General features: G+C 41.2%; 1 protein-coding gene across 2 annotated transcripts in view; it reads left to right on the plus strand.

Moving 5' to 3' along the window:
* Positions 1 to 13,171: 13,171 nt before the first annotated feature.
* LOC111246191 (uncharacterized) overlaps positions 13,172 to 19,116 on the plus strand; it is a 38,518-nt gene continuing 32,573 nt past the window's right edge. The window contains exons 1-2 of one of the 2 annotated variants that reach the window (XR_015323731.1): positions 13,172 to 13,467; positions 18,066 to 19,082. Coding sequence is in view for 1 of the 2 variants with exons in the window: in XM_086983606.1 (XP_086839732.1) it covers positions 13,455 to 13,467 (13 nt within the window). In the remaining variant the exon portion in view is untranslated. Of the gene's footprint in view, positions 13,468 to 18,065; positions 19,083 to 19,116 lie in introns of those variants that run through there. The other variant, XM_086983606.1, reaches the window with a different exon arrangement.

Raw genomic sequence — 19,116 nt, forward strand, 5'->3', positions numbered from 1 at the left:
AATACCGAATTTACAAGACGTAAAAAATATTGGTTCATATAATTCGTTAAAAACGCACAATGGATCCTGTTAACACAGCTTCTGTTCTGTTTCTTTCATTATTGCCACACTTAATGCTTGAAATAGGATAAAGAGGTGTTGTAAACGACAACGGCTTGTTATTGAAATCTGAACTTAAAAATCAAAAAAAGGCCAACGATAGCATATTGTGGGCTGGATTTGTTTAGGCTATAGGGCATGGTCTCTAATCAACATGTTATTACTTCGCGTAGTCGTTAATTTTTAAACACAATAGTATATTTGAAATAACTGCAATCGCACTTGTTCGCAGCAGAGAGATGTACGCATTTTAACTATACAACGACGGTAAAATGAATTTTTATGCCTTTCAGGCCCGACTGCCCTGCCTAGTAGAGCATCCGACTATTCTCCAAATGTGCCTCAAATGAACTTGTCTGTAAATAAACAGTGTTTCAACTACCTCCGTATAGAACCGGTCGTCAGCTCCGAATATTTCACAGTTCGGAGAGCCGATCGATTTTCGTTGACGGGATCACGCTCTCTCCAACGCTTTTTGTTTCTAGAAAAGCGATTATACCGGTATTTGAAAGACGACAAAGTGACTAAACGGAAATTTTTATTTAATTACTTTCAGTCACTCCTGAGACGACATGTGAACTGTCTTGTAAATTCTATGTCACGTGACCCTGGCGCAGCCGCTAGCGGTAGCCTAAGAACGAGCAGAATCAGACCTTTCGTACACTCTTCTGTGTTTTTGTCAAATTTATGATAAACGAAAGCCAGGTGGCGTACATTGCACCCCGTGTCCTTGTATACACATTATTTTAGTCTATTTGTGATGTAAGCTTGTTGCAGATAAACATAAATGTATTAGCCTACTTCATGTTCATAACGCTTTATTGGTTTCAAGTGGTTACCAGATGATTACATGAGTTCCCAGCGGCGCGTGTTGGCCGAGACATTATCTTTCGAATTAGTTACAGCTGTAGAAGCCTGAGCCTGTGACAGGCTGAGCATCTGTCATGCTGTGCATACTATCTAGCTAGAAAGAAGGCTCCCTTTTTTTTTAACAGTGGTAACTCTCAGAGATTGAAAAATACACTTCGTATATTCGGCGTTAGGTCACAGAACCGTGTGATTTTCATTAATAATTGTGAAGCAGGTCCTATTTCGGCATGTTGCAGTTGGCAGATTACGCAATAATGGTGAATGGCGAGCAGAAATTAGCTGCAAAAACCTTCCTTTTATAGCTTACATCCATCGTTATTGTTACAATTCATTTTTAATATATATTTCTTGGATCAATGACAAGTCAAGAAATCATGTAGATGTATATATGCTGCATGTAGCAGAAATGATTTCACAAGGGGGTTGTTTGCCGTAGTCGGTATGCGCCCATATACTACGTTTAGCGCCAGGAGAAAGTGACTTCTTTCAAACACAGTCATCATGACACAAATCATCATGACTCCCGATTCGATTCAAGGTCCACTATGGGTAATTCGTTCGTGCTCCACGAAATGTCAACGATATAATAATTATTTTTTCTCCGGGAAAATTACGCTCGAACGGTTAGCCTTATTAGGAACTTTCTTGTTTGCATATTTTGGGTCGTTTAGGACCCTTACATTCTTCGGACCTTCAGGCCGTAATCAGTCAAAATTTAATTCCAGTGAAATTTTCTTTATGTAGCGTATTTGAGTGACACAGGTCAGGACAGAAGGAGAATTTCTTTGGAAATTTTTAATGAATAGTTTAGGTTCCGAATTGAAACTGTAATTGCTGCAAATGGTAGTTATACTGAACAAATACGACCGCCGACTAGAGTACTTCTAACACATGCTAAATATTTTGGCGAGACGTTTGTTTTTGTTTCGATAGAATCTTCGATATAAATGTCCTACTCGATTATTGATACAATAGTCCAACGACACGGACGGATTGCAAGAAGGCATAGGAGCATTTTTTTTATCTTGTAACGCTCCGTGGTATAGTGTGAGAGTATACATATGCACAGAGATAGAACGAAACAGTCAATAGCACAAACATGGAACTTCAGCTAGGATAAGTCGCTGGTTCCGCGTCAATGCGAAGCGCGTGCCGACTGAAAGTCAAAAGATACGATGATGCCACTAACGAGCCGGTGCGAGTTGCGTTCGTCTTCTTCTCTGCGAGGTCCGAAGGCTACCTTCTTCGAGCAGCACTTCACACAAACAAAGAAATATCGACCAGCAGGAACGGATACGTTCAGTTTGCCTCACCAACTCAAAGTTTACCCTATTATGCTTTCTCACACAGCTGCAGTGTGAACCGTGTTCTCTAGAACGAAACTGGCATCGCAACGCTGAACATCGACATGACGCCCGCAGCGGTAACGGTTCTACGACAAACCCATACTAAAGCATGGTGTCACATTCAGCAGGCTAAGCGTTCTACTTGGTACTGCTTATGATCTAAATGCAGGGTCAAAATAAATATGCTCTGTACTCAGAGTAAGCTCGCAAAGAAAGATTTTCATCTACAGAAGAACGAATATCGGTTATATTCAGCGTGTGTTGTTTTGCGATACGGGGGTGCGATTAAATAGCTAATAAATGGCTAAAACACGGTTAGAGATGACCGCAACAGCTGAAACGCAGCCCGGTTGCAGACAACTAGAAATTACTTAGATTTACTTTCTCTGGCTAAATATGTCAGATTTATTTAAACAGCTAACAACAGGCACAAGTGACACTCCCGTGTCGTTTCGCGGACTTTTCGATCTTTTCACGATCATACTGATTTATGCTCCTGACTAATCTAGTTTTACTTCGATCTTCTGCTATTTTATGTAAAGGCCAAGCTACTCTTTTTAGCGCTTAAGATTAGATTGACGCTGCCATCTGTTGCAGGTAGACTGAAGATCAGAAGTGACGCGTTGAACACGATGATAGACTCACTATGAGTGATTATTTATCGTTGTTTAGCTCGGTCCGTACTATATCATGAAGGTACACATTTGTTGCACCGTTTGGAATATCAAATCATTTAAAAGAGGCACAGTTTTCTCAAATCACCAGTCTGTCTTTCAGTTTTTTTTTTTTTTTTTTTTTATGGATATCTATGAAATTCATTATATTCGTATTCAACATAAGGAAAACGCGAAGTCGTTCGCGACGTTTGCTCGGACAGTATTACTTTGTTAGTTTCGTTGTACGGTTGCTACGACAGCTAAAATATCAATTAAGTTTTACTTAATCACCTGTGATGGTAACAGCCAAAAAAATTCCTAAATATGGGTCAACCACACAATATCGTAATACCAAGAAGATTATAGAGAACCATTGAAAACGTTCTACTAAGTTACACGAGTTTTGTTGGGCCTATAAAATTTATTTAAGGTATTTGCCAGTGGTCCTAAAGATAGTAGCGCAAAAGGTAACGGGCCGCATGTTATTTTTTATAATTCACCCACAATTGGAAACACCTGCAGGCTTTTAGTATCCATAAGGCTCGTGCAAACCTGGTTTTCTGCAGAGTCTGTGACGGAACCCACACAAAGCATAGCGGCATGTCACTTCAGTCGATCCATCCCTCTTTACTCGTTGTTCCTCATCGCACTTAAAGTGATATCCTAATCAAACTTTCGATAAATCCCGATTAATTTTTGTTCCCGGTTCCTAAGGTTCGTCTTGAAGGCTTACGTTGTTGATAGCTCGAAGCGACTACATAGATCTTCGGTCAGTAGTAACGAGTCGGCAGACGATACGAGAGGCCACTTTGGGTTACTATGTGTTGTCCCAGTATTCTTTTAGGCCAAAAGGCTTCGGCGAGATTCTCCAATTATACGATCTTCCCAAATAATGCGTATCCTATATCTTGGAGTTAGGTCGAGATCCAGCAAGCTGAGATAAAGGTCGCCCAGCCCAGTGTGACCAGCACTGCCTTCCCGTAGCTTTTGTTGCATTTCATTTCAGTAGAGCAACCCCAAACACGGAAATCGGTTTACATAAGCAAAAGGCAATCTAGTAAGCTTCAAGGAGGCCGTGGCCACTACCCAGCCTCCTTTTAGACACTTCATCGCGTACGTATCTGTCAGGTTTAATATCAATCACAGATCTGTAACTGTCGCGTGAAGCTGGGCTAGAGCTAGTTACATTTAAAATCTGTTCGACCCATACATTATAAAGTCGCATGCATACAACATGTTTTCAACTGATTTTTTCAGCCTCCTATTTCACTTCAACAAGGTGGAGAATAATAAGCTTAGGTTGTATCCCTATAACCCTATGTATGCGAAGGGTTGGCGTTCGACCATTCGACACTTACTGTTTTCTCTTGTAAAACGGCAGCGAGAAAGTTAAGCAAACAGATTGGAATGCCCAATTTGGCCACCGTGAAATTAACTCTGTCCGTGAATGCCAAGCCGAAAGCTGCGTTGAAATCGACCATTAGCATATGCAGCGAATTGCGCGGCGTAGTCAGTCCTCTCTCTCAAGGTCGGTGATCAGAACCCCGCGCGCTGTTTCTATGGAACGTTCCCTCCAAAACCGATGTTGCTCCGCTCATATGGCGTGTACGCTTTCTAAGTAGCTGTTCAGTCTCTTAGTCAGCAGGCCACAGAGCAGCTTATAAAAACGCTTTCCTTCGCTACTTCCCGCCATGATGACAGCGGGTTAGGGCGGCCTTTCGCTCATTGCAGACTCTATCTGGACTGGCGGCTTTTTTGCTGCATAAAGTCCCAAGACCTAGGTTCGAGCCCAGGCATCGACATAGTTCGTTTCGTGTTGGATGCCAGCCATCTAACGGAATGGCTAATGGCGGTCCCGGACGTAAAAGCTTGAAACATAGAGGATTCCAAGAGCTTACATTGGTTCCCACACTGTGAAACCTTGTTGAAATATATCTCGTTGTATTGAGATCCTCTCTTCCTACGCTGCGGCGAAAAGAAGTATCGCGTACGGTATTATATTCCCCAACGCAAACATTTCCAAAAGGTGATTTATGAGGGCCACTGAGCTATCATAATACGTTAGCCGATAGTATGGTGGACGTTCTGCATTGGCGACCAAACTCGTACTCAGTCGTTCAAAATATTGTTCAAAGGAATGCTTTTGCGACGCATACCTTTTTCGATAGGTTATCGTAAAAAAGGAGACTAAAGGACTCGGGCTGTACTTTTGTGCACTAGCCTGAAGGTCATCTGAGCCCCCTGCTCAAGGTTGTAAGTGTAGTTGTGTCCAGGAACGAGGGCGAGACAATACTGTAGACTGGAGCATTTCAACCAAACGCTGCTCCTAAATTTTGGCACTCAACACGCCAGGTACGAGAAAACTTCATGGTTGCAGACTAACAGCCTGTCTACATCTGGCCGTCGCAACAGAGTTTGGCATTTGATAGTTCGCATAGGTACAACTTGCACAGTGAGGTTTCTCGTCATTGATATACGAGCATGAGAATTTACGCCATCTTATAAAAAATGATCTTATCTTAAAACTTTGTTTTATTCCTGATTACGTTCGTCGCAGATATATCGATGACCGAACTTCCTGCATGTCGTAAGATAGTCAGTGTCGAGATGGGATTGACTGTTCAGCAGTCGAAGTGCGCAGGCGTATGTTGAAGAATCGTGGTGCGGTTTTGAGTTCGACTGACAGAAAAAGGCGCTGACACCGCCGGCAGTGACCTGAAGATAGATAGGTAAAATAATAAGACAATGCTTCCAGTTGAGTGACGAGTTTCTCCACCAGTATATACGGCGATTGTGAATCAGTCGGCCGAACATTGGCTGGTATGAGACTTAGTGTCTGCTCACGTGCAGCAATAGTGCTACTCTCTGCTAAAGACGACGTGAAATCGCCTATATGATGATTGAAGAAAGCAGAAATGTCCCCACTGCTTCATTGCAGGGCAGTACGCAGAATAGAAATGCGGTAAGTTAAAAAGGCTATCTGCCGAAGTCCCTATTAGCGCAAGAGTTTTGATACCGTCCAAGGCTTCCGGGGAGAGGATACGCCAGAACTGCAATTCTTTTTCAGTTTCACGTTCTAATTCTAAGTGTCTTTTCAAGCTCCGGTCTCGCAGCGAGCTCCGTATTCGGCCTCGCGAGCGGCTGCGGTGATTCAAGGTATCGCGTACTCTAGTCAACCCATCAGTCGTCAATGTTGCAGGCTTGGCCTCACGAAGTCCTTGATTGTTGGAGTAAGTCGGACCCGTTGGCTGTAGTTCAGCTGTTCGGCTTGACGCTACCTTTCCTATTGAAAATTGTTCAACGGTGGCTTCACTTGGCAATGGTTCGTCTTTTCGAAGCTGAGTCGGCTGCTGGAACGTTCGGCTCTGAAAGTTCGGTTGAGTTTGCTATTCAGGTTTCTTCGTGTCGTTGTTATCAATGGTCCTTGGATAAATATCTTCTGGCTTCTGCGCCTCTCAGGCGTCAGGATTCTCACATTTGAAAAAAGCTTTATCCCCCCTCGCAAAGTTATAGGCAATCAGTTTTGGCTACCTCATTTTTATAGATGTACCATCGAATATCGAAGAGTGGGCGTTATGACTCGAAAAGTAAAAAAGCTGAGAATTTCGCATCTTTTGACCCGCTTTTTCTCGCAATAATATCATTTGCCGCTTTAAACGCTTGACCGGAAAGCCGAACGGGAAGCACATCTACTCTTGACGCGAACGCTGGGTAATTGACGTCTCCGAATAACTCTTCTCTTTACTGATATATCTGTTCTCTTTAAACTTCATGGATTCATAATAATTAGTCTAAGAAAGTACCGCAACTGACCGACCTTTTGAGTTACGACTGGTTTGGTCGTGTGGGCGGGTGCTGCTCGGCCTCTGTCCATTTTCCAAAAGTCCTATTGAGCCTTCCTAGGCCTGTTAGGTACTAATCAAACCGTTTTCATCCCGTGCACCCTGAAATACCGAAATACCTGGTATTTTCCGGAGGTTATGGGCGAATGACTTTCTCTTGGGAATGTCCGGACCGACCATTCGATCGCACTACGAAACGCCTACGTACTTCTTCGTCGAGCTGGATGAGCGTTACCACTTATGTTCGGTCGATTAAGTGCAATCCATCCATGGAAACGTACTTAGACCATCCTGGGGGTACCTTATACTACGGGAACGGGAAATTATGTCAGCCCAGGCGCAACCTAAACAGAAGGCAGGCCTGCTGTGCAGATGTTTCATCGGATTTAAAAACACCCCAGCAACAGGTAATATAACTTCTATATTTGTCGGGTATCCACCCATACACGAAATCGACCGTACGCTACTACTCTACTAACCAGAGCGCCCAAAAAAATCGCGACCAGGCAGTACGAATGTCTGCGCGCGATGCAATAGGTGTACGCAACGCAAGGTCTATGTGTAGTGTTCGAAACTTAACAAAGAAATACGTCTTGTATGCAAGATCCGTTATGAGACTTATCCGACAACCAACGCAACAGGGAAATGAAGTTAGTTTATTTTATAAAACGTTTAGGCATCAATGCACTGGAGAATGAATCGACGAGTCTTGCGACGTTACTGTTTCATTGAGTGATAAAGCTGGAGGTGCAAGTATCAAGCTTACAAGTGAAGCAGAGGCACATGGCATCGGTGGTAGAGGTCGACCGCGAAATGCGAGACATCTCGGAGAGGCCCTCGAGTGAGCCGACGTCTCCTCCGGTACAAAGAACAGCGCTAATGGCGGGTGACAGTTGTTGTCCAGGCCTTTGACCCTGCGCTGAGAAAAATTCTGTCTAAGAAGACAGCTAAAATATGTTCCTGTAATTTTACACGGTTGTTCGTTCTTTCTAACTCATACAGTTGACACTTAGACTGTGGGAGATAACAGTTTTTTCCTAAGTTTTTTTGTAAAATAAATATATTTTACACTGTTATCAAGCATTGTACACGATGTGTTATTTGACGAGATAATCCGCCCCAATGTGTACTTAATCTAAATGATTTTCCTGTACCGGCTTTCACGAATCTTTGTAGGATCGGTTTTATTTGAGCTGATTCTGTAATAAAATCCATGTGTTCGCCAGTAGAAGGGTGTATCGGCGTCACTTACATTTCTACTTCTTAGAAACACAGATTGTCTTGAATATAATTCTCGGAACCATTGCTTCGGAAATCATAATGATGAACCTGTTAAACGCATAACCACAACCTGTTTATATTGAGATTGCTAAAATCGTTGAATGGCAGATTCATTCCGACGGCATTCTAAGCTGCGATCGATGTTGAAAATAATTTTTTTTTTTTTTACCTAGCACCTTTCATGTTACCATTAACAACTGCTTCCTATGCACAAGCAGGAACTTTCTCAGTAGTTAATTATATATATATATATAATATGAGAGGGATAAACTCATTAGGTAGTTTCTTTGGACGATCAGATCTTTCGCAGATTTCAACAGTTGTACTTTGTCCAACTATATGTATTCTTCAGTACATACTAAATATATAGTCTCTTTGCGGAGAAGTACAGATAAGATCTTTATGTCATCGTGTGGATCGCTAATGCGCTGAAACTGAGTTGACAGATAGACCTCCATCTATCTACTTTGAGTCACTTTATCAAAGGTCCTTTCCGTGATAAGTCAAAAGCACTTATCACAAAAAAAAGAATATCAGAATCAGCTTGAGAGTAAGCTTACAACATCGAATAGAATCCATATTTTTTAGGCACAGGCAACCCCGCTACATTACACGAAGTCTAAGTAGCATTCATTTGTATTACATCTATGTTAGATACGAGAATTTATAAAACGGCTTGGAACTATAAAAAACTAGTTTTTCTAGTAAATCTAATTCATGACGATCAAGCGAAACGCTTAATGGTAATGTACTTCACTTTTGCAAGTTCAAGCATTTAGAAATCAATATTATCTTGAGGAGTTTGTTAGAATATCGCTATGATTCATCTACGATATGAGAGCCACACATACCTAGAATTTGTAAATGATACTGGAAATTAACTCGTGGCGTGTTAAAGATAGCGAGCGAAGACGAGCGTGACGTAGGATCCGATAAAGTTCAAAGACCCTGACGTATCCACAATAGGCAACGATAAGACGAAAGATACTTGAATGATCAGGTTAGAACAGACCATCTCTTATCCTATCTAAGGCGATAACTACTCCACCGCCTCGTGTACGTTGCTATCCACTTCTATCTAAAGCCAATTCAAATGTTTTTGTTTTCCTTTCTTTGTTTGAAAATTTCTTCAAATTCTATTCTTATTTCAAAACGCTGTAGCTGCACTCGTGCTCGCAGCGATAGCTTTGTCAGTAGAGTTGAAAATTTTACGCTGTAGAATTTGCATCAGTCATGGCTTAGCTATGACTGACGCATGACTTGCCGCGTAAAAAAGCAACCAGATCATAAAGTTTTGTTAACTTAACGATACTTTGCTGTTCTATAATAGAATTGACTACTTTCCCCTATCGTTGTCCGAATGTCAAATGAAAGGTATTTCAAGATTTGACCTTTTTAACGGTTCATTTTGATAGACTAACGAACTCGTTTGAAAACAGTTAATTTTTAAGCTTGTATTTTTAAAAACCCTCGGAATCGTCGAACGTTTGCACCGTTCGCCGACTCGATTCCAATTTACGGGCGGCAAAGGATCGGTGAAACGAGGTTGCTTATAGACCTGGCTATTCAATGAGCTATATGTCAATGTAGAAATAGAGTTAACATTTCTAAATATAAGTATCGAGCAGGTATACACATTAAGTAACCCTGGCGGCATTAGACTGGGGTTGACAGAGGTGGTGTTCTGCGAATCGTTCACAGAGATGCTCACTATTATAAACAACCGACCGTACAACCAGTCGTGTCTGATTAATGCCAAGAGGCTACCTTTCGTACAGAGTCAGCGCGTGTAACGGGTTTTGTAGTCGCTGGAGACGCCCTAAGGTCAGTTGTGACGTTAACGTATCATTGTTTATGCGCACTGTGAAAACTGTTGGACTCGCTATACGCGACCTTTTCGGGCAGACGGTTACCGAACGCCTGAATGGACGTATAAAATTCGGACACCCTCTACCCTAGCTCGTACCCCCTTTCTGTAACGGTAAGCCATGCATAAACGAAAGCCGGTCTTGTGAACGACAAATGAACCTGGGGTGTTTTGTGACCAGTTCAGGATTAGCCGTCGTTCGCGCACTGTGTCACCCGTATTCTAGGCCTTGCTGATAGGAACTTCGTTGAGTGGATCAACCAACAGCAGAGAGAAAACTCTAATTGTATAAACTCGCAGTGTCGAAGCCAATTTTGTCCTCAGGGTTCCTCACCTTTCAGCGAATAGTTACTAGGTCGATGAATGACTATGACACTGGACATACTTGAAATATGACAACATCTACATATGGGTAACTAGTAACGTGCGTAGTGAAGTGGACTTGTACCAAGCAGATCGATTTTATACTTTGTGTACGGAACGATTGACCTAAGCCGATTAATTAACAGTTGTAATAGATTTCTTGATCGACATTTTCTATATGTAGCCGACGCCTAGAAGATATTCTTTACGTTGAAGAAATGACGCCTTGAGGAAATAAAGCGTGGCACGATCGTCGAGCACGGTGCGACCCTTCTATCCAGTCAGTCAGCTAAACAGTCTGACTGATGTCGAAATGTATATATAAGTAAGAAAGGGTTCAGTTGGTTAAAAGTGCACTAATTTATCCTGCAACAATAGCGTACAGCAAAGCGCTGTTACAAACTACACCTAGCCTTATCGTGTTGTGATACAGTTTACCTTGTATATGATCCAAGTTAGAGTCAACGAACACAGCTTTACACTATCGAATATTTTGTCTTTTCGAAAAGTCGTTCACAGACCGTTTTTATATCAATTTTGAAAAAATCGCCTAATTATTTTTTACTGATTTTTTATATTGTAGCATCAATATATTATTTATTCAAGTAAGCCTAGCAATCATGAATAGGAAGTCCGCTTAATTCCAATAGGAAGCAGGGACGTCTTGGGCTAGCAGTTGGTTACGTGTACCAAAACCGCATTTGTACGCGATACAGAACTATGTGATCCTAGCTTTACGTTCTCGTTGTGTGGCTTTTTATATTGTAAAGCTGCAACTGACAATCGTCTTTTATCGTAGATAGTCTAGGAACTAGCACCGGAGGCAAGTGCTATGATTCGATGACTACCCGAGATCTGGCGTTGTTATGATAACTGTAGAATTCATCGAGGTACTACATCGAGTTGTATCAAAAATACGTCTGTTTCTCACATCTCCTACGAGAACGGCCGCATCTCTCCAAGGGGAAGCCTTCCATTAGATCATTCAGGTGCTGTCCGCGTTGACAAGAACCTGACAGGTCCGGAATTCCCACGGGATTACTTCAAATAGCGTGTCGCACTAAGCTATAGTTACTACAAGAACCGTTGTACGTCAAGCTCCGTAACGCTGTCGCGCAGCTTGAAGAAACCGCATCAAATACTACGGCTTTAGGTGTGCTAAACGCTCATGCGTATCATTATAGTAGTTAGCCTTCCCTTGATACGTATTTCTTGGAACTAACCTTCTCGTATGGATCACACTCAATCATTATGAAATCACGGCACGCCTTATCTGGCTTCGACATAGTAAAACTGCGATTGAGACGGTTCGTAGAATCATCGAGAGTTCCACAATCAAACAACCAGTGTTTTCACAGCCAATTACGATCAGGGTGCGAGAAAAAGAAAGCGAACACTTAGGGTTTATTGGCTGGAATGTAACGTATTTCTTAGCTATCTATCGATGCTCCAAATTCAATTGATAGGTAAGTCACTTTAGCGTGATAGACGAAATGATAATATCTGCTTTGAAGTACTACCGCTGCATCAAAAACAACGTTAATGTAAAGAATCGGATCTTTTTTTTATGGTGGAAAATCAAATAGCTAGCTATTCGGATACTAGTCATTTGAAAATTACGATTTTGACATAACAACTTGCTGAAAACACGTTTTAGTCGAAAATTCCAGGTTGAGGTATTCTAGAGGAACGATTTCGCTGTAGAACCTTTTCAGTTCGGTGATACTTAATTTGTTTTAATTATGTACATCTGGGAGGACTTCGACGCAGAAAAACAATATTCACCGTGGGCTATATCCGCTGTTCGACTTTGGCGGCAAATCTCTGAAATTGCTTTTGCAAGAATTGTTCGCACACGGGGGCAGCAGGCGCGTGGCGTGTCGGCTTGTTTCCTTCTCCGACAGTTCCCCAACAGTAATTTAGCTGGTGTTCGGTGCATAGATAGCAAACCACGTACAACTTCCTTTCGAGCAGCAACTTAAGAAGTTAAACGGTAGCAACAGGCATTGGCAAAGTCTAATTTCATCTCTGATATGTAGAGTTCGATTTCATTGTCCTAAAGAGCCGACCGCGGAATATGCACGCTTTTGATAAACTTCCTTCCTCAAAATGAGTTTCATTACCTTAACGCAAAGGTATTAGCGCCAGGTCACATGTTTTAATTTGAATGGTTCCGAGTCGTGCGTTTGCTTACGAAAAGGGGTTAGTTACGATAGATGCAGATATATCTATAGTGGAGAATGAAAGGTCTCTCATTGAAATAGGTCTAAACAGTGTCGCGTGGTTTGCTTAATAAATGATCCGGTATAGCGGATAAATTCGCGTACAGCCCGCTCAGGGCGTAAATATCTTTCAGAGAAAAATCACTTAAAATGCCCATTGTTTCAAGTGTGGAAGTCTATAATTGTAAGGGTCGACTATTTCATTATTCCGAACAAAAATCTGACACTCGTGCTATTCACATAACTAAATTTCTCTATTTCGTACTTGTGCATGCGTCCATGCTGGCTGGCTAGCTATCGAATGGTATATTGTTACTGTTACGTACGAAATATTCTGCCACGTATCCTACATTGTCTCCTATTGATTCGATCGTCAAACACTCCGGTAAACGTCTGTTCGTAGCGTTCATACCTAGTGGCGCACGTGAAAGGCTCCCACTCGATGCTTCTTATAATAACGGCTACGCCGTTTCGCTTGCCCATCAAAAGCAGAAAATGGTATCGGTTTGCCAGATCGCGAGCGAGAATAGGACGCTATCAACTGTTCATTGTAATCTGTATATATGTACATAATAAAATTTGTTTACGATTCCCATAAAAACACTCCCGTGTCAAATATGCGTCCACGTATCTGCGAAACTGACAGATAGCGCCAGTAGCGCGCACATAGGACTAGCATATCATTGAGTTCAATTACAACCTTTAAGTGTGATTCGGGTCTATATGCGGTACGTTACAAGTGGAACAGCTTATCGCGTTCACACTTTGAATAGGCCTTCGGCGTACGTCATTACAATGAAAAACTAGATAAATACAGTCAAACATAAATATCCTCCAATGTGGTAGTGCTAGATGTATGTACTTATGATTACGTTGGTTCATCGTGTACGTAAGCTAAATACCTATCGATGATATTTATCGGTAAGTGACTTGGAAAATGTTCGGTACCCATATATGTATCATAGTGTGTTTCCGTTCGGGTGTTTTTCAAACGGTTTATCTAATGAATCAAGCGGTTCAAGGCGCTCCAACTTAACTACATGATTGTGGAAGAGTGACACCCTTCCACAATTATGTAGTTTTTCCGTAATTTGTAGATAGAGCGACGGTTCTGTAGCTGAATCTGAATTATAATAGCCGACATCTGCAGGGTGATGTCCAATAAACCAATCATCGTAGTTGATTAGAAGACCCAGTTCGTTCGACTGCGATCACTGTTAAGTTCTGGAAGCTCTTGCACAGCAAGCCAAGCGATCACTTTTGTAGACTTTGCCAGACAGTATAACTAATGTTTTAATATGGAGTTGGCTACAAACGTTCGTGTGAATATACGTCGGTCTATTGCCCTTTATTTGATTATTCTGTCCAAGATGCAAATTCGAGCCTTGCTTACGTCTGTTTTGCGAAACCATTGGTTTAGCTATGTACTTTGATTCAATATAAAGCATTCACGCAAGACTTCTTTATATTACCTATCATCTATATACAATGCAGCTATGTGGTCACTCTATTTTGGGGATCCATATCCACTCGGTTTTGAGCTTTTACTCATTCTTTCCGCAGTCTCTATCCTTGACGATATAATACAAATACCGAGAGAGAGTATATAAGCCCACATTTGATTTTTTCACGCTCCTATTCGTCAAGTCGATAATGAATGTTATAGTTTCTGTTGAATCAGATACGATAAAAATTCTACGAAACAAACATCTACGAAATCTTATCTCCAAACGTGACAGATTGTCTGATAAATAATTCAGCTCGGATGCCAGGATGTTTGCAGCGTACATGTTCACACGGATTTATGTTTCACTAATGTCTACCCTGGTCGACGAGTCGTTCAGTTTCTCATTAGTCTGGCTATTATCAACTCAGTCCGTCGAGAACCCGCGCCAAAAAGTAAATTAGTTCGCCTTTTACTTATCGCCTTGATTGTCGTTAACATAAATATCCGTATTATGTAGATTATCTAACTCGAACGCAATTTACACGGTCAGATCTGCTCAGCTCGTGTTGGCGTGCCTATCAATGATAACTATAGGCGGGAGATAGTTAGTTGATAGATCAATTTAATCATTCCATATATGATCAACATTTACGTCGACTGGGAGCCAGCGGAAGCGTCTCGGACCAAATTCCCGCGTGAATCGAACAATTTCTCAAGAAAATCATATTTACTGAATTGTGACGTTCGAACGGTGTCAGAGATCGCGCGGTGTTGTTTGGATCCGGGATGAAACGATGATGATTTACGACAATCTTACTCAGCAATGAAAGAAGCTTACTAGGACAATATTTTCATTATACGTTTTGTTTGGGCTACAATTTTGTTTCTATGGTAAACGAATAGTTAGTTATTAACAGGTGGTGAACACTAAGTATTGGTTAATCGATAGAAGTGCATGGACAAGTGGTTACCGCCAAAAACATGTTAAGCAACGATTGGTAACCGACCATCAAAGAACGGGGACGAGGGAAACGGCTTGATCCTGGAACCGAGAGATCCATTATCGGTCCTTACCTTTCTATTCATACGCCAATTTTAGAACTATTTCAGTTCTATCTAAGTTGGTATTATTTATCCAAACTAAGATCACTGTTATTACTTCCGTCGGCTGGGCGATACTGCTCTCTAAACTAAAGCCAGCTGGACAATGTAATTAGCAAAATGGCCGTACACGCATATATGTGTCCAGCCAAAATCAAAATTGCACTCGTTTCTCTCTGTAAACATATGGCATTTTGCATATATGTGTTTTTTTTGTGTAAGCATGGAAACGTTTGAAGATTTTCCCTCGTTCTTAATTTTGACAAAAATAACAACACTTCTATTTAATTTGCTTGGCCTAGCCTAAGTTGGCTGGGTGTCGTACTGATATTGGGTTATGTCATCATTGGCTGGCCGCATTGTTTTAAACAGCCTTAGCCCGTATAGTCAGTTAGCGATCTGGGTCAATTATCGAGCTTACTCAAGAACCGTCAGTCAGTCAGTCTGCCAGCTACCTAACCAGACGGCGAGGTGGCGCTCAGTTATTGTACTTCTTTTAGAACTCATTAGTCAATATCCAGAAAAAATCATACGAAAATAAGGTTGAACGCATACAAAACACTTGTTGCCAACTCGCTCAACTAAGCGGAGCTTGTTCCAGCCGTGACATACACGTTACACATTGAATCGGTTTGGTAAGAAAGCGAAACCTTTGCCACTATGCCTAACGTCAACGGGACGATAGCATTTACTCTGCACTATATAACCGTCCACCGACATAAACGATTTCGTGTGATACCACGTCATAACGATACTATGCGAATTATGTTTACCGAAAATAATGCGTTTAGTCGGCAAATAGTAAAGTAATGGTGGTATATTAATGGCATACATAGCCATCGAAGACATATATGGGCGCTGGGAAACTTCTGCGAAAGCCTGGTACACAGTGGATACACGGTTAATAGCACCTTGACCGAAAGCTCGACCCCGTGATGGCCTCAGGGAAAATCGTTAGACTAACCGGTCGCTTTTCCGATAGTTTCAGCTTTTGCCCAGTTAGAAATCTCTCTTGGAGAAAAATTAGCTGTCCTTTGATTGTAGCAGTATGCATTATTCAATAGCTTATTGTTGCTCACTGATCCATCAACGTAAATATACTTTAAAAGTTGAACCCTTGAGATCAAAGAGTACGAAACGTTCAAAATGCAACGGTCAAAATCTATACAAAGAGTGCTACAATAAAGCAGTGTAGATGAAATGTCGACTGACGTCCTGAAATAGGCTATTTAATCGGGCGTGTTGCAGTTAACATTGAAAAGTGGATTCCTTTTTGAATAGATTGAAACGTAGCGTTGTTGAATGGCGCATGTGACATTATGTTAAATCATTCCAACCAATAAAAGTATAGGATTCATTCATTGGTTCATATAGACTCATCGGCTAATGTTCGCGTTGTTTAGTGTGTGTAATAGTAAATTAAGATTCTCTCATACAAATCAAACAAATGATGCCTATTTTCCAAAGGAAACAATCAGCAGTTTCAGTCAATTGAAATTTACTGAACGACTGCTATCGACATACTGGGCAACGACTAAATCAGTCATAGAGGAAGAGCAGTCCCGGCTCGAACTCCTTCACCCCATCGAGGCGTCTATATTGACATGCAGACGGTGAATGGTTTTATAACGAAATCAGTTAAGCTATAATACGATCTTATCCATATATGATTTGTCTATAATTTTATGAAGGCATTGCGTCAGGCAGTTGATCATCACCAGAAACCGCACAAAAGCAGCCCAGCTACTCTAGATTCGACCTTATCTAGTATATATGCTGGCTAATTTTAAAGTATAAATTATACGTTTGGTATGTGTTTACACCATAAATTAAGTTGCAATATTTCTATCGTTGTGAGAAAATTATTTGCTATTATACAAAACGTCTAATTTTTGTAAATAAATAAGGATAATTAAATACGCTTTCGGGAGAATAGCGTACAAGCAGGGGTCGTGGGTTTCGTCCATACTCTATTTTTTTTTTGCGACATATTGGTCTGATTTCAAAGTTTAAGAATCGAGGAAGCATTGCCTCGCACATTGTTCAGTTACAGATGCTTGCCTTCTGTGACCATCTAGCTAGTAGGAGATTCCACATAGTGCTCTGGTCGGTACATCTACGCAGCGGGGCCAGATCAGACATCTGTCCATCAAAGCAGAAAAAACTTAATAGACAGCGGAAAGCTCTGTACTCTGGTAGCTCCGAAGCGAAATCATCTAAATGCTACGTTCGATTTACGTATCTCATACAGCATTCACGTATGCGTAGCACATCACCTTATATATTAGTGCTCCATATGGATTGAAAGTATAGAATGAATATTTACCTACTCTATTAATTTACATTAGCGTATGCACTAATAAGAAAAAATTACCTATAGGACACGAGTGCAGTGTGATTTAATTAACATTTAATTAATAACATGAATTAATGTTTTTACTGTGTGTTTCGGATTTGCCTATTTACTTCGTGGGCCGCCAAGCTGACCAGCTAATCATTTATGTCCTGAAAAGATTTACGACAGTGTGTGCACACTACGACGTTTGACAACGTATTAAGTCTGGTCTGCTGATGGTAGATGGTGTAAATACAGAAAGCGGTGACACCCCATTACTCTTGGCAATGACAATACCGTTCGTTGATGGGAAGCCATTACTACGGCCACGTGGTTTATTACAAAGTCCGAATAAGATGAAACTTGCTATTGACTATATATATAAACTTAGAATGCATACGTTATTGGAACAATTGCTCAGGCCCATTGTTGGCAATACATATAGTAGCAGCTTAAGTGGATAGCTTAAGATAGGATATGGTGCGAAATAACACGAATTGCGTGAGACAGATAGCAAATGATGACCATCGACGCGTACGTATCGATGAATAAGAATATTAATTGTGAGTTAGTTCTTCTGATGTATCCACTGTAGGGGTACGTTCTCATTAGAGCTTTTTTTTTTTTGACATGTAGGTGACTTCTTATTACGCCAACAACTTGTTTCGTCAACGTGTGCCAAGAACAGATGTCTCTTCAAACTGCAAATGACCCCCGTATCTAAAAATCAAAAGAAGAACTAGGTCTTCTCAGCCGCAGTAGTACTGTGGCTAGATTTTTGTGCACAACACACAAATCTTCGTGTCGTTTAAATATATCATATCTCGTTATCTTGTCAATCAGTCCTAGATTAAGATTTCTTGGAGGACAACAAAGCCTGTTAGGCAAAACGTAACAAACGGGCGTTCATCTGCTTCTTCCCTGATAGATGAGTGTATCCCTACATAATAATCTTATGTAGCATGTTCCATTATTTCGATGTAACTGTGTATGTGCCGGTGAACGTCGCGCTGGAACTCGTGCGAGCTGGCTGACCCGGATCGGTTTGACTGCACCAATTACTGAAGACAAACCACATGCTGGTCTGCCGCATCTTCGAAATGTTATATAGGAATAGGAAATAGAAACGAAATAGGAAATAAAAACAAGGAACTCAGAAGCATCTCGTTATTAGTCGTTAGGATCAGTGACTAGACGATAAGTTCTAGCTTACATGACAACATTGTGACGGATGCTCGCGAAGATGATTATCATATTCACTACGGTTAACTGTGTGGACTATAAGATGTAGGCACAATGACGGTGTTGTTGCAGGACAGGATAAATAAAAATAAGGAATACATTAAAAATTCATTAAGTTGACATGTTTCATGCAAATAAAGCTATGTTCTCGACCGAATTGCCGAAGGCCGCAGCCTTTCGAGAATGTTGGGCCCGTTTTCATTAGAATATATCGTCTATTCTGTCACAGTAAAATACGGAGTTGACAGCGGTAAACAGTGAAGTGTTAGATTAGCAAGGCTGCTTTGCCCAAGGCTAACTTCCAGTTTTCGATAAACCTGTTTTATATGCCTGACTTACAATGGTAACCAACTTCAGTGATTTCCGATTCGTACGTGTATCGCGGAATTGGGGAACTTTTCGAGTTTTAAACGCGCTAAGATTCTATTACACTAAGAGTATCGGC

Source organism: Varroa destructor, unplaced genomic scaffold (genome assembly GCF_002443255.2).
Source record: "Varroa destructor unplaced genomic scaffold, Vdes_3.0 BEIS01000003.1, whole genome shotgun sequence".
Classification (NCBI taxonomy): Eukaryota; Metazoa; Arthropoda; class Arachnida; order Mesostigmata; family Varroidae; genus Varroa; species Varroa destructor.